Here is a 17,204-nt window from a genome sequence, read left to right as displayed (position 1 = left end):
AATTGCAGACTTGCAAGAAAAATTCATGGGGTGGGAAGCGTAGTCCGGCCAGAAATTGGTCTCGGAAAAAAAGAACTGTGTCGATCGGCGGTTCATGAGGCCGATCGGCTGGTGTGGCTAATACTATTTGGTGGTCGGAAGGAATGTCGTAAGTCCGAGCGAGACGTAACGCGTCCTCCTCGTCAAAACGACTTTCCATGGTCGAATACCAAAGACCCGGAGCACCGCCGGTTGACTGCGAAGTACTAGTCATGATCGAAAGACAGGAATGCGGGACAAAAGGGGAAGGTTCAAGCAAGGAATGGAGGAAAACCGACTGAAGGAAACGATTAACAGTAAGAAGAAAACGTTGGGAACAAGAAAGAGGGTCTTACGAGCAAGAAAGATGATCGACAGGGGCCTGGGGTTGCCGAAGAATTGAGGGGCAAGGTCGCCGGAGAAAAAAAACGGGCAGAGGAGCGCCGGAGGAGGAGGAAGCAACAATGCGGCGGAAACGGAGTCGTGGGCTTTATATCGCCGCCCGGGAGCAACCTCCACCGTCCGATCCAGGTCGTTGATAACGAGGTCATCATCCAGCCGTTCATTTCAAACGGCGGCTGTCCCATCGGAAGTGATGCCACCGCCATACGCTGACAAACGCACGATCGCCACGTGTCAGCAGGATATTGGCCGCATTTAATGAGCTCCCCATACCGTGCGCAGCGCACGTGATGGGTAGTAGGGAGAGCATCGGACATGGATTCCAAGAAAACACAAGGCATGGGCAAGATACCGCCGAACGGATGAGCATCCTTATGCCTGGCCGAGCGGCCCAATGCAACAATCATTGCTCAGTCAGATCGGTAGTCCAGTCAGTCGGACTTCGCCTCCTTCGACTAGACTCGAGGGGGAGGCAAGTGATCCGGTGGTAAGAGCCCGGGACCCCCTAACGAGGGGTCAACGCCACGTGGATGTCAAAGGGCCCGGTGGTCCGTCGAAGAAGGGTGAGCCGACCGAACTCAGGAGAAAAGGGCAGACCGATCGGCCTGCCCGTAAACGTCTGATTGTGAAAGACGCCCTGACAGGGGTCGGGGTTCCGACGCTCAATGAAATAGTAAATAATGACCGAGCGGAAGGCCTGAGAGAAGGCAGGACATAATGGGCGCTCCCGCCGGCCGGCGCAGGGAATTAAAGCCGTCCGGACGACGCTCTTCGCGTCGGCCGTCCGGACGGACATCCCGGCCGTGCGGTGGGTAAAGGATAGGAACATCTTCTGACAGCCGTCAAGTCCTATGGCTAGGCCATACTCTAAGTCTGACAACAAGGTATTCTGTTGTCCCATCGAAGACGTGATTGAACTGTAGCAGTATGGTGTCAGGTAAGCTCTCTGACAGGTACATACCGAGATATGGGCTGCGGACACGTATGCGCCTCGGTGGACGTGCATTAATTCTTTCACCGCTCTATATAAAGAGCTCATTCCTTCGCCGGAGGTACGCATTCTACAAGCTTTGGAGCCACCTTTTGCTGTCCGCTTACCTGACTTGAGCGTCGGAGGGTCGCCGCCGGGAACCCCTTCCCGGCCCGACTTCTGTGCAGGTTCGCCGGAGATTCGTGCGACCAGACGGAGGCCTACACCCTCGACTAGGAGTGCGCCACGTGCCCAGCGTCCTTTGGTTCGGCGATTCGGACAGGATCATGGACGATTGAGCTTCTCAATTTATTTCAAAATTAATTGATGTACTGATTATTTGGTGTTAATTATAAAAAAATGACTTAATCATATTCTTAATTAAGAATAAAATTAGAAAGAAATTTCTTACATTTCTTCTTAATCATGAATTATCGACGGTTTTTTAATATTTAATTTTAAAAATTATTTTTGAATTACAAAATTAATTGATAAAAGACTTTTAAAAGAAAATATATACCACTAAAATAGATATTTAATAACAAAAAAAATTAAGGAATTAGAATAATATTATTAAAATCATTATTTTTTATTAATATTGTTAAAATATTTAATATTTAAACTATTTTTTTTAATATAAAAATACTTAGTAGTGGGGTATATACTAGGCCAAGTATGGCACATCTTGCTAGCTAGTCAAAGGCAAAGGATGTTCAATTCTTAAATTCTTCTCTACACTTTAGAGTAGGGGCGTAGTCACATGGATGAGAGGAGGTGCAATCATCCCCTCTCACATTTTGTTAAAATATTAATATTATATATTTGAAATTCTTCATTATCACTTTGATGGGTTGATTCATCATCGTTCATTTTCAGAAATTAAAATTGATCACATATTTAAAAAGACAACGACCTAAGTTATCCATCGGTACCGCTTTTATTAGGAAATATCACAACTTGAAATATTAAGTATTGAATTTTAAAAATAAAATATATAATAATAAATGGATGAACTAAATCATAGGACACGAAGTGAGAGCGCTAAATTAAAATTGAATCAGGTTTGAACTAACTCTAACATGTAGGTGTGAGATAAGCATTATGTTAGTTCGAAAAAGAATTGATTTGGAGTTGATTTAGTTAAGTTATAGCCGAACCAAGTTTAAGATTTAAACGAGTTTAATCGATTTAAAACAAATTAGGGTAGTTTTTAGTAATTTTTTTATTTCATTTTTTTTGTCACCCTTTTCTCTATAAGCATATTGCAACCCGACCCATTATACCTTATGTCACTCTTTCGTCCATCTCTCTCTTTTATTTTTCTCTTCCTCTTCTTCCTCATTTGCTTCTTCCCTAATAGTAGTAAACTTACCACTTTTTCCTCTCCTCTTCTCGAGCACAAGAGTTCTCTTTTATTCTCCTTTCTCTTTTTCAATAAGCAAGAAATGTAGCATCAGCTGCTACCCTCTTTCAGCAACAAGAGCATCCCTCAACCCTCGCATCTTCTTCCTATTCTCATGTTTTTTAGGATTTTATTGGCATCACAAAAATAGTCATATTTTGTCTTGCCTTGTTCTCTTTCTGTCATTGCCAAATTCACCGAAACTAGTCAAGGTTGTTAATAAATAAGGTATAGTTCTCCTCTTTTGCTTACTCCTTCCTATTTTCTCTTCACTATTTTTCTCAAAAACAATGATATTCCAGGAGGAGTAAATTATTTCGTTCTTCTTTTAATATTTCATTAATTGAAGGAGAGCGGTAAAATATAAATTTTATTTTATTAGATTGTTAATTAGGATGGTTATTTAGATAGCAATGAAAATTTCATATGCAGGAATGTTAAATATTATAAGAAAGCGAGATTTTTCAACTTTAAATCATAAATAAGCTTTGGAGATCGATAGATTATTGTTTCAACTAGAACCAAAGGCCATGGTCGAAATTTTCAAATTTAAGTTCATTTTATCTCCTTAAATTTGAAATTTAGGCTTTTAGACGGTGAAAATTGTTCCTCCTGATTGAAAATTCTGGCTATGCCACTGTTAAAGAGAGGCAAAAAAAAAATTTTAATCTAGATATTTCATTTTAACAACAAATTAATTTTGAAGATGATGAGTGCAAATGATCAATCGAATTGAATTAATTTTAAATTTTAATTTTTTTTAAAATTGACTATTTAATTTATTCTATTTGATGTCAATTTTAAATTTGATTAAATTAATTAAATCATACTGATTTAACATATTAATTGATTGATACATTAGAATCAATTAATTGCTTGTCCAAATTTATTATAAAAAAATAATTTAAATTTTTTTGAATATAATCAAGTCACGATTAGTTAAAATAATTCTACTATTAAACTAATAAATTTAGTAATTGAATGACATAATTGATTGATGTTCATAAATGAACACAATAAATTAAAAATCTATTAGTACAACTGACTATTGATGAAAAAATAATCAATTGTGAATAATTTGATTAATTCAACTCAGTTTATATTGATTCACTTTTAATGATAAACTTTAATCAATTCAATTTGTTTCAAAAAAAATTATTAATTCAATTTAGATTAATTCAAGGTAGTCAATTTAATTTTGACTAAATGATCAACATTTAATCGTCAGTGACTGGGCATTCGATGACGTAGAGTCGACAGTCAAATTATTGGCACTCACATTCGACAATCAAAGTCAACACTTGGCGACACATTCAGAAGAAAACAATCAGTCATACAAGATAGTACAATTTTGATCAACAAACTCAATCAAAACAAAATTGAAACCGCTTAGTTTGTAATTCCAAAACAAAACCAATTTTTGATGGTTATTTTGAATTGAAATTTAATTATGCAAACTATGCGTTTGCTCTTTTGAAAGAATTTGTGACTTTCAATTACGTGCCACTAATTCTACAAAAAGTGTATCTTCAATCATGATCTGCATCACTTATTCATCTTAAGAAAGGAAGTGATGGCAACTCAAAATAGGGAATAACTATTGATTTTTTCTTTAACAAAAAAAAAAAAAAAAAAAAGGATTCATATTTGATGTAGACCGGGGAACATAGTTGGGTCATCGCCCTAGGGCTTATATGGTGGTCTACATGGACCTTTCACCTCTAAGACTATATAAGATCCCTCGAGGGCAACTCTTTTCGTCTTCCTCAAACTCTTTTGCTCTCTCACACATGCACACAAGCTTCACATTTCAGTCCATCACTGACTACAGTTGAAGGAGTCGCGCTGGTAATTTCAGCCCCGATTAACAAGCTTTGATTCACAAGACACCAAAAGCGGACGCGCCAAAGAACCCACCCCATCACAATTCCAGAGCAAGAAGAAAAAGAGCAGCCCGAGCAGAGAAAGAAGGACACCATCAGTATCCATGTAAATAAAATTTGGATCGAAATACACCAAAAAAGCACAAAAATTTCAAGCTAATCCATGTTCTTCAGAACGCACCCATCAATTGCAAAGGAAATGATACTAAATCAGGTGCGGAAGAAACAGATCCCACCAAGAGAGCAGGAAACGGAGCATCGATTGTACAAGAAAGGGGAACCCTATTTCAAATCCTAAACTTTTAACAAGCTGACTAAGCGCAAGCCTCTCGCCTCGTTGCCATGGCGAAGAGGGCCTCGAGATCCGGCGGGTGGAAGTAGCTGTTCCTCGGCGGAGCCCTACGCGTTCCGACGAGCGGAGTGGCGTGGCGCTTCTTCCTTGGAGGCGGAGGGCATCGGAGGGCCGCCGGGATGCGACACTCCCATCGCTTGGGCGTCTCCCAGCCGCCGCCGCTCGGCTCCTTCTCCGCCACCTCCCGGCTCTCCATGCGAGTTTTCAAATCTGGGGCAGGAGGGAAGGGGAAAAGATGGGAGGGACAGGGAACGGGCGGCGGGTGATGGAGTTTTAAAACCCCCATTTTGCGTGGTCGTCCCAGATGGCGGGAACCGCGGCGAAGAGCGGGAAAAGTTAAAATGGCAATTTTTACTGCGTGTTACTGTAGACAAAGTTTTTTTCACTAATGGTCTATTTTAGTCAACTTTGCTGATGTAAGAATGAGGTAATTATGTAGTCAGCCACTAACTTGTAGGGCTAATTGAGTTTTCAAAAAAAAATATATTTAAATTATTTTAAATTTTTATATAACTTCCATTTGCATTATCTACTTATATATTATGTCATTATCAAATTTTATCCGTATTGATTATATTTCACATCACATTATATTATTAAATAATATCATTAATTATTTACAATTTAATAAAGCATGCACCTAAATTTCAAATATCAATCCATTAATAAAGGAACAGTACAATTTTTGACATAGCTAAAACTTGTTTAATCTTATTCTTAACTCTCTAGGATATTTATAAACATTAATATAAGCTAAGAAAAGAAGCGTTGAAGAAGTAAAGACCTTAGATTTAGTAGAGCTAAAAAGTTCAAAGTTAAATCCTAGACCTTATAAACGCCAAATTGAATCATATTTCTAATGATTAAAATTTTTATGAGAAATATTAGAGAAATTATTAACAAAGAAAATTATTAGTTTAATAAATAAAAAGTATTCCCTTATTTTAAGGGAAGTATACTTTAAGAGGAATCTTAAATGCACTCGGCTTTACTTCTTTTCATATCTATAACATGACTCATAGGGTGTGTTTGGTTCAAGTCATCATGTATAACCTTGGTTATGTAATTACCAGGTAATCACATAACCAAGGTTATAGGGAATAAAACATAACCAAATGTTGTTTGGTTCAACTTAGGTAATGCAACAAAAACTAGTTTGTTTGAAGGTTTTAATGAATACCCTAGTTTAATATTTTACCGTATTACCCTCAGTTACAAAACCAAATTATTATTATTTATTTTTTAATATTTTTTTATTTTTCTTTTTCCTGTATATTTTTTTACTTTTTATGTGTTTTTTTATTTTTTTATTTTTTATATTATTTATATTTATTTTTTTTATTTTTTTACATTTTTTAAATTTTAAATTTTATTTATTTATTTATTTTAAATTTTTTAAAATTTTTTATTTTTTTTTTAATTTTTTAAAATTTTTAAAAAAATTTAAATTTTTATTTTTTATTTTTAAAATTTTTATTTTTAAAATTTTTTAAAATTATTTATTTTTTTAAAAAAAAATAAATTTTTAAATTTTTTAAAACATTTTTTATTTTTTTTACATTTTTTAATATGTTTTTACATTTTTTTCCTTTTTTTCATATTTTTTCTTATCGGAGGATATTTTTGGTAAAAAAAATTCGTTGACCCCGAAATCAATAAAAAATCTTAGTTTTCTGAGGTTTTCCGATTCCGGGCTGCATGACCCTTTTGCTGACGTATCGAGCATGAAACATTACTTGGGAATCATCGAATACCTAAATCAAACAAGGTTTTTGTTGATAACCTTGGATGGATAACCAAGGTTATCAAGAATAACCCCGAATCAAAATGCACCCTAGGGGTTCACGATTTTATATTTTTTAAATATACTCGGTTGATCTATGATCTAGATAGATGTTTTTTTTTTAACACTACTCGCTTGCACTTCAACAAATGAAGAATTCAGATAACTCCTAAACTTAAGAGTACATGGTCAATCAAGTTATCCTACTAATAATATGAAAATTATTATGCATTCATGATTTATTACAAAGAATATATAAATTGTAAATGTAGGAAGAAATCACTTTATTAATACAAGTACAGGATCGCCCTCCCTGGCAGCTAGGTCACGCCGACCTCATGGCCTCATGGTGATGTCATGACAGACTCATGACGTCGCTGCGAGGGAGGGTGGACTCGCGAGGGAGTACTTGCGACGTCACTGTGAGAGCGGACTCGCGAAGGAGGACTCGCAATGTCGCTATGAGGGCGGACTCGAGACATCGCTGCTCGCGGCCATGGTGAGGTTGGCGGGAGAGATTGCGTAGGGGAGATAATAACCTCGTGACGTCGCTTGAGGAGTGAGGAACGTGAAAAGGGAAAAAAGTTAATTACTAGAGTTCAGAATTAAAATATTTTACAAAGTATTCTAAATCTAACCCCACTGTCAACTCTTCTAATATCCAGGCCCAGCCCTGGAGGAGGGCCATCCTGGGCGATGGCCCTGGGCCTAGATTTTTGAAGGGCCCAAATTTTTTTTAAAATATTATGTTTAAGTTTAATAGGTGTAGTGCAGGAAATCAGTAATTAAAATCAGATTTAGGGCTTTCCGTTTTGCTTCTGCCGTCGCCTGAGCGAAGAAAAGCTTGCTGCGGTCGTGCGGCGCCGCCTGCTGCCTGAGAAAGCCAAGGTCTTCCGCCTCTTCGGCAGGGAGAAGTCCGTTCACCACGTCCTCGGCGGTGGCCAAGGCACCTTACTACCTTTCGATCCAACTCATTTTGGTATCCTCAAGAAGATCTTAGCCGGAATACTCCTTGGTGCCACTGCTATTTGGATTCTGTTCGAGTTCGTCTGCTACCATCTACTTCCTTTAATTTCCCATGGCCTCATCATCTCTTTGCTCACGCTCTTCCTATGGTCGAAGGCCTTGACGTTTATTAACAAGTAGAAGAACTCTTTTGCTGCACTTGGAGCTCTCCTCTGGTCTCAGTTCACCAGCGAACTGATTGCTTATTTTCTTTTTTTTTTTTATTTTCAGATCTCCACCGCACATTCCAGAGGTGGGAACTCTCTAAAATATTACAGAATTTTCTTAGCGACCTGTTTTTTTTTTTATTTTCAGATCTTAGCGAACTGTATTTTTTTTGTTTTCTTTAATTTTTTTTTCAAGGTGTAGATTGTTATTCAAATATAGTAATTGTTTATAGAATTTTGTTAATTATACCCGTTACAGTAGCATCGGTTGAAAGAAATTTCGCCCAGGGCCTCCTGAGTCGAAGGACCGGGGCTGCTAATATCTATACTGAAATCTCTCATGTGAGATATGCGTGACCATCTTAGCCCAACTTAAAATCCCGCTACTCAACTCTATCAACCATAATTCTCAAATCGTCCAATTCGTTGAATTGTTATTCCTTAAATTCTCTCCAAACCATCAATTTTCACACTCTCTAATTGTGGTGTTCCCGTGAACAAGCACCGGTAAGTGGTTATTGATGCCCTTTGATGTTTTTTTCATTTGATTCGTTTAATACATCACACTTTCGCCTAATTCATTCCTATTGAATTTCTCTCGTAGCCGTCGACACTTTGCAGCCAACACCGACAGTGACGACGATGGCACCATGAACATGCACCGGTAAGTCATCAGTGAATGTGTTTTAATATTTTTCTCATTTGATTCATTCAAATGAGTAAGAACCGATATGTTTTGTTGGTACACATGATTCATTCACAGTGGTCGATCTCTCTTCTGCTCCATTTTGCTCACCACAAACTGACCTTCTCACCTGTGTAAAGCATAATAACAAGTGAAATAAAATTGATCTTGATTGATACACATTTTCTTTTCGGAAGGCATTCTCATGATCATCATAGCATAACAACAACTAAAATAACATTAAAGATTGAAACCAAGAATGAAATTCGGATATCAAAACTCTTGCAATTTATCATATAAAAGTTACAACTAATATACATGAAATTTATATAGATTATGTCGCCTACATATACTTGGACTATAAAGATATATTGGTTGATTGATTTTACAAATAAAGTTGGATTAATTTGTTCTTGGTTGAATCCTTTGGAAATTAGGTAGGAAGTCAACCTTTCATAGTAGTACCTAGGTGCTTATTTAAGACCATACAAGACTTTCTTAACTTTACAAAAATAGGTACATATGTATAAAAACTAATTTGAGAGATAAAGACTCTCAAACTGAATGTCAAAACATACATCATAGCTAGTAGTTTATCCTCCACAGTCGAGGTAAACCCCTTGATTATCACACAATTCACTTACATGCTCATGCACTTAATGCAACTCACACCATCACAAACATAAACAAAGTCAAATCAACCACCAATCATACACTCACACAATATCACACAACACCATGACATGGATTACATATAATGAACACGTGGTGTGGCAATCAAACAATGACAACAAGCAGAACCAAAATGTGGAGCAAGTGATATTCGGTCATGGAAAAGCACAAACAGAAGCAATTACACGAACAATGGCTTCAAAACACGGGCAGCAGCACATCCATCCACAGATTCAAGCAAAGGCCACCTTGCACACCTTGCATTGGAAGAAACGATGAACTCCAAACAAAAAGCATTCCTCTATAGATCATTGTCCCACTTTAACAAGTGGTCAGCTATCAACGGATATGTCATGTTTTTACCGCGAGCTATTTGCTGCGAACTAGATAGATCCTTATGGTGGATCTATGAACCCTCTTGGGCTTTTTGGCAAAGCTCCAGCTATCAACGGATTTAGCATTGTCCCTATCGCGAGTCATTTGTTGTGGACTAGATAGATCATTATGGTGAATCTATTCACCCTCATGGGCTTTTTGGCAAAGCCCCAACCATCAACATATTTGACACTGTCTTTACCGCGGATCATTTACTGCGGACTAGATAGATCAATTATGATGGATCTATTCATCATCATCCTCTCCCATGCCTCACATGCAAAATCAAAAGTTAAATACAAATACATGCAACAAAAATATAGCAAACCAATCTTCATGTGCCACCTATGTAAAATCTGGTCAATTCTCCCTTGTGCTACTGATTTAAACTTTGCTCCATCTATATCATAACTTGCATGTACACACAAGCCATGAAGCTTCAAAACCACGTACAGTAGATGAGGCTCCTTCAAAAACATGGACATCAAAAATAGTGAGCTCCAAATTTCGGACAGCAAGCACAGTGAGCTCCAAAAAATAGCAACATCAGCATTGTGGTCTCCATTTCCTTCCAAGAGTAGTCAAGCAGAGGGCTTCAATCCACAAGTGTTGATAACTATAAAGATTTCATGTCCACAAATCGATGGACATATATTTGGACCTTCCGGAATAGTCAATCCACATCTGGCACAATATCTTGATACCGGCATCTATTCCTAGCTTCCCACACATAATAGATTGAGCTAGAGATGTCTAGATGTTGAGCCTTAATCTTCCTAGTACCACCCTTATAATGCCTACCAAAATATGATGAAACTCCTCAAAGGATTTGAAATTGTACTTGATTTCCAACCATCGCTTCACCTTGCACTAAAGTTCACAATCCACCAGGCATTTGAAGAAGACATGTTGATTGGATTCCTCTTGTTGCCGACACTTTACACAATCCTTATTTGGTTCATACTCCATTCGATCCTTGGTCCTCAACCTCCCATGAGCTAGCATCCATAGTGTGAAGTGATGCTTCGACATGATTTCCGCCATCCACACCATAGATTTCCATGCAACATCCGATCCTTTTGGCATGAAGAAATTATATGCATATATAACCCCCTTTCCATTTCCAATAAACCAATCCATCATCCTCATATTTTCCTCCCACGCGCCACCTGAAACAACTAGTATCTTGCTTCGGATCCCTAATAGTCTCTTGATTAAAGGTGAGTCTGAGTTCTTCTTTTGCCATGCCCAAAAATTTGCACCTTTGATATAATGTTGGCACACCCACTTAACCCAAAGTGAATCTGTATTTGCTTGAATATTCCATAATACTTTGCACAACAATGCTTCATTCCATGCTAGTAGATCCCTAAGGCCATAACCCCCATCATGTTTAGGCAAACAAATATTCGACCAAGAAATGGATGGATACTCTGAGGACCACACAAACGTTCGACATAAGCATTTATTTTGTCAATCACACCACTAGAAGTAGGGAGCATGGAAAGCCAAAAATATTTCATACCTTGAAGAACCGTCCCCACTAGTTCCAAGCGCCCATAGGATAAAGTGTACTTAGACCATGAGTTGATCTTCCTTGCAATAGCTTCAAGAAGTGGTCCATAATTCGCAATCCTTAGCTTTTCCGCCGCCAAAGGGATGCCCAAATATCTAAAAGGAAATTGTCCTTCTTGAAAATCCAAAAGTTGCAATAACCAGTTCTTCAAACTTGTGTCCACACCCGCCATGTAAACTTGTGTCTTTTGTCAATTTGCTCTAAGGCTCGAGATCCCTCCAAATTGATTCAAGCAATCCACTAGGTGTTGGGTAGATGTCTCATCCGCTCTACAAAATAGCATTAAGGCATCGACATATACAAGATGTGTAATACCAACCTCCTTACACATTCGATGAAAATGAAATGGAGACATTATGGAGGTTTCCTTTAACTTTCTTGAGAGAACCTCAATGCATAAGACAAATAGAAGGCGAGAGAGTGGATCTCCTTGCCTTAGCCCTCTTTTCCCACTGAAAAATTCATATACTCCGCCATTTAATGATATAGAAAATGATACTGTGGAGATGCATAACTTGACCCAATCTCAAAATCATTGAGGAAACTCAAAACCAACGAGATCGGCCATGAGAAAGTCCCAATCAAGCATATCAAAGGCCTTCTTCAAATCAACCTTGACCATGCATCTAGGGGAGATCCTTTTGCGAGCATACTTCTGAAGCAATTCTTGAGTTAAGTATATATTGTCCCCTATAGAATGCCCCTTAATAAACGCCACTTGAGCCGGGTCTAATAAGAAGTCCAATATCTTTGATAATCGGGTAGTAAGTATCTTCGATATTACCTTATAGAAGACATTACAACAAAATATTGACCTATAGTCCGAAACCCCAATAGCATGATCTCCTTTTGCCACTAGTGATATCAAAGAGTGGTTTCATTGTTTGAGGATCTTGCTATGTTGAAAGAATTCCTACACTACTGCCACAAAATTCTTACCAGCAATATCCTATAAAGAAGTGAAAAATTTTGAGATATACCCATCCGGGCACGGGGCCTTTCCACATCCAATATCATGTAGGGCAACTTTAATCTCTTCTTCCTCAACCAACTTACACAAATTCTCATATTGACCCCTTGTGAGTTTTCGCCCCATGAGTGAGTTGTTGTCCCATTCGGCACACACCTCCTTTTGGCCAAGTAACCCATGAAAATAATCAATAAACTCCTCTGCAACTTCACTTAAGCTTGTAGTTTGTTCCCCATCCCTTTTCTTGAGCATAATGATAGCATTTCTCTTGTTGTTTCTCTTTACTATCAATGGCAGATATTATGGCCTATCAAATATGGAATTTACTTTGTCATAATTGTGCTAATTAGCTGTGTATATATTATTACCTAGAGTAGATTATTTGTAATTAGTACATACTTAAATTAGATTATCAGTAATTAATATGGTAGCTATATTTACTTTGTTACTAAAGATAAATTGTAAAACAATTCTATTTAATGAGAAAGCTCCGGAGAAGAAAGGGACACTTTTTTCTGGAATTTCAAAGCTGTTTTGTCATGGTATCAGAGCCAAAGGAAGGCTGAAATTTCTTCTGCCCTTAAAGCTCTCTGGTTTGTTTCTTTTGGGTTGATTTCAAATCAACAATTTTTTTTTCTCTCGGTTGATTGACTTGTGATTGAGAGTTTGGATTAAGATTTCTGTTTTTCTGGATTGACTTGTTTTTCGGATGGCTAAGGAGAATTTTTCCGGAAGAATGCCTACGGAGACTTTGGCAATCAAATTTACCGGAAAGAATTATGCAACATGGGAATTTCAGTTCTGGATGTTTCTGAAAGGGAAAGAGCTTTGGGGTCACATTGATGGGTCTTTAATGGCTCCTGAAAACGCTAAGGACCTTGGTCAATGGGAGACAAAGGATGCCCGAATTATCTCTTGGCTTCTCGGATCCATCGAAGCTCATATGGTGAACAATTTAGGTCCTTTTAATACGGCTAAGGAGATATGGGATTACCTGAAACGAATATATCATCAAGATAATACTGCAAGGCGATTCCAACTAGAGCTTGAGATTGGTAATTTCAGTCAAGGCGATCTTTCTATTGAGCAATATTATTCTAGATTTCTTAATCTTTGGGATGAATATTCTAATATTATATATTCAAAAGTACCAAAGGAGGCCTTAGCTAGTATTCAGGCAATTCATGAAGTTAGTAAACGCGATCAATTTATAATGAAATTGAGATCAGACTTTGATGTTGCTCGGGCTGGATTGCTAAATAGAAATCCAGTTCCTTCTTTGGATATATGTCTTGGAGAATTGTTGCGTGAAGAACAAAGATTGGCTACCCAAGCTGTTCTAGGTGCATCACTAGAAAAATCTACAGTTATCAATGTTGCTTATGCTGCTCAAGGGAGGAACCGTGGTAAGGATCAACTGCAGTGCTATAGTTGTAAGGAGTTTGGGCATATTGCTCGCAACTGCAGTAAGAAATTCTGCAACTATTGTAAGCAACATGGGCACATTATTAAGGAGTGTCCTACACGTCCGGAAAATCGACGAACCCAAGCTTTTCAAGCTACTATTCCAAATCTGAATGTTATTGGTCATACATCTACAGTCACTGGCACCAATCAATCTGTTCTTACGCCAGAGATGGTCCAACAGATGATTCTCACAGCCTTTTCTACTCTTACTCTTCAAGGCCAAGGTATGAATATTTCTTCTTCATGGATTGTTGATTCTGGGGCGTCCAATCATATGACTGGGTCACCTGATCTGTCGTATAATGTACGACAGTATAATGGCTCACAAAATATTCAGATTGCTAATGGCAGTAATCTTCCAATTACAGCCATTGGTGATATAGGGTCTTCTTTTAGTCATGTATTTATCTCTCCTGGGTTGTCTACAAATCTAATTTTTATTGGTCAGATGGTTGATAATCACTGTGATGTACATTTCTCTCGTGATGGTTGTATTGTGCAGGATCAAGTGTCGGGTCAGGTGATCGCGAAGGGGCATAAAGTGGGAAGATTATTTCCGTTGCAGTTTTCTGTTCCTAGAAATTTGTCCTTCTCTTCTATTGTTACTGCAAATAAGGCTGATATTTGGCATAAACGATTGGGCCATCCGAATAATGTGATTTTATCTAATTTAATGAAGAATGGCTTTCTTGGTGACAACATTCAGTCTTTTAAACATCTATTACCTCTTGCCTGCACTACTTGTAAACTTGGGAAAAGTAAAGTTCTACCTTTTTCTACTCATGGTGGTCGTGCTAAAACATGCTTTGAGATAATACATAGTGATGTTTGGGGCATTACTCCAGTTACTTCCCATGCACAATATAGATATTTTGTGACGTTTATTGATGACTATAGTCGATTCACGTGGATATATTTTCTATGTAGTAAAGCTGATGTGTTCACTGTTTTTCAAAAATTTTTGGCTTTTATTGAGACACAATTCTCTACGTGCATTAAGATTTTACGGTCTGATAATGGTGGTGAATATCTATCACATGAATTTCAAACTCTTTTGCAAAACAAAGGTATTTTATCACAACGGTCATGTCCTTATACTCCCCAGCAAAATGAGGTGGCTGAACGAAAACATCGTCACTTATTGGATATGGTACGCACACTCCTCCTAGAGTCCTCAGTTCCGCCTACATTTTGGGTGGAAGCCTTGTCTACTGCTGTGTATTTGATTAATCGGTTGTCCTCTCAACAACTGAATTTTGATTCTCCTTACTATCGTCTTTTTGGTATGCATCCTGATTATCGCATGTTGCACACATTTGGGTGTGTTTGTTTTGTCCACTTGCCGTCTCATGAGCGTCACAAGTTTACAGCTCACTCTGTACGGTGTGCTTTTATGGGTTACAACAATGTTCAAAAAGATTTTCTATGTTATGATGTGATTGCTAATCGTTTGCGTATTTCCCGAAATGTGATTTTCTTTGAGCATGAGTATTATTTTCCGCAACATGTTTCTCCTTCTGGAAGTATTCTTCTTCCTCATTTTGAAGATACCTCTCCATCAACTGATCGTTTTATACCTGGTGTTATATATCAACGACGAAAAACCTCACCATCACAAACTCTTCCCGATCCTAATCCAATGGTTCTTCGAAAATCCTCTCGCACTCGTCATCCTCCTGATAAATATGGTTTTTCTGCCACTTTAGCTGATACTACAGTTCCTACCTCTTATTCGCATGCGACTAAGCAGACATGCTGGGTTAAAGCTATGCAGGATGAACTTCAGGCTCTTCAGGAGAACCACACTTGGGATATTGTTCCTTGCCCAAGTGGTGTTAAGCCCATTGGTTGTAAATGGGTATATTCTATTAAGCTACGATCTGATGGCTCAATTGATAGATATAAAGGAAGACTGGTGGCACTTGGTAATCGCTAGGAGTATGGAGTGGATTATGAGGAGACATTTGCTCCTGTAGCTAAGATGACGACAGTGCGACTTATCCTTGCTTTGCTGCTTCCAAGGGATGATCATTACGACAAATGGATGTGAAAAATGCCTTTTTGCATGGAGATTTTAAGGAAGAAATTTATATGACTCCACCATCAGGATTATTTTCTACACCCTCTTCTGACGTTTGCAAACTAAAACGTTCACTCTATGGTTTAAAGCAGGCTCCACGTGCTTGGTTTAACAAGTTCCGCTCTACGCTTATTAACTTCTCTTTTGTCCAAAGTCAGTATGATTCTTCTTTATTCCTGTGCAAAACTGCAAAAGGAATCGTCTTGCTCCTGGTATATGTTGATGATATTGTTATTACAGGGTCCGACTTTGTCTTAATTTCTCAGCTTCAAGAGCATCTTCAGGGGTCTTTCCATATGAAAGACTTGGGATCTTTACACTATTTTTTGGGGCTTGAAGTACACTCTACTCCAGCTGGAATTTTCTTACACCAACATAAATATCTTCAGGGGATAGTGACTTTGGCTGGTCTACAGGATGGTCGTTCTGTTGATCATCCTTTAGAGGTGAACGTTAAATATTGTCGTGATGAGGGTGATTTTCTCCCAGATCCATCTTTATATAGACAACTAGTGGGGAGCTTGAACTATCTGACTATTACTCGGCCTGATATTGCCTTTTCTGTTCAACAAGTTAGTCAATTTCTACAAACACCTATACATTTTCATTTGGCTGCAGTTCGACGCATTATTCGCTATTTGCATGACACTTCTTCCCGGGGACTTTTCTTCTCTACGGGCTCTCCTATTCGTTTGGTTGCATATAGTGATGTTGATTGGGTTGGTTGTTCTGATACTCGACGCTCAGTTATAGGTTGGTGCATGTTTTTGGGTACCTCTCTTATTGCGTGGAAAAGTAAGAAGCAAGATCGGGTGTCTAAGTCTTCCACAGAATCAGAGTATCGCGCTATGTCCTCTGCTTGTTCTGAAATAGTTTGGCTTCGGGGACTGTTGGGTGAACTTGGGTTTTCCCAACTTGAACCTACTCCACTTCATGCAGATAATACTAGTGCTATTCAAATTGCTGCTAATCCAGTATTTCACGAACGCACCAAACACATCGAAGTAGATTGTCATTCTATTCGTGAGGCATATGATGCTTGTGTCATCACTCTTCCACATATAACCACTGAATTCCAAATTACTAATGTGTTTACTAAAGCTCTCTCCCGACATCGTCATCACTTTCTTATTGACAAATTGATGCTTGTTGATCATCCAGCATCAATTTGAGGGGGGATATCAATGGCAGATATTATGGCCTATTAAATATGGAATTTACTTTGCCATAATTGTGCTAATTAGCTGTGTATATATTATTACCTAGAGTAGATTATTTGTAATTAGTACATACTTAAATTAGATTATCAGTAATTAATATGGTAGCTATATTTACTTTGTTACTAAAGATAAATTGTAAAGCAATTCTATTTAATGAGAAAGCTCCGGAGAAGAAAG

The 17,204-nt window shown here is 38.0% G+C and overlaps 1 protein-coding gene across 1 annotated transcript; it reads left to right on the top strand.

Annotated features, from left to right (window-relative positions):
- Window positions 1-15,767: 15,767 nt before the first annotated feature.
- Window positions 15,768-16,979, top strand: LOC122043992 (uncharacterized mitochondrial protein AtMg00810-like). The gene has a single exon (XM_042604543.1). It carries the CDS (start codon window positions 15,768-15,770, stop codon window positions 16,977-16,979), a length of 1,212 nt encoding a protein of 403 aa, XP_042460477.1.
- Window positions 16,980-17,204: the final 225 nt, after the last annotated feature.

Source organism: Zingiber officinale, chromosome 2A (genome assembly GCF_018446385.1).
Source record: "Zingiber officinale cultivar Zhangliang chromosome 2A, Zo_v1.1, whole genome shotgun sequence".
NCBI classification, from domain to species: Eukaryota; Viridiplantae; Streptophyta; class Magnoliopsida; order Zingiberales; family Zingiberaceae; genus Zingiber; species Zingiber officinale.
This window is presented reverse-complemented; position numbering and strand designations above follow the sequence as displayed.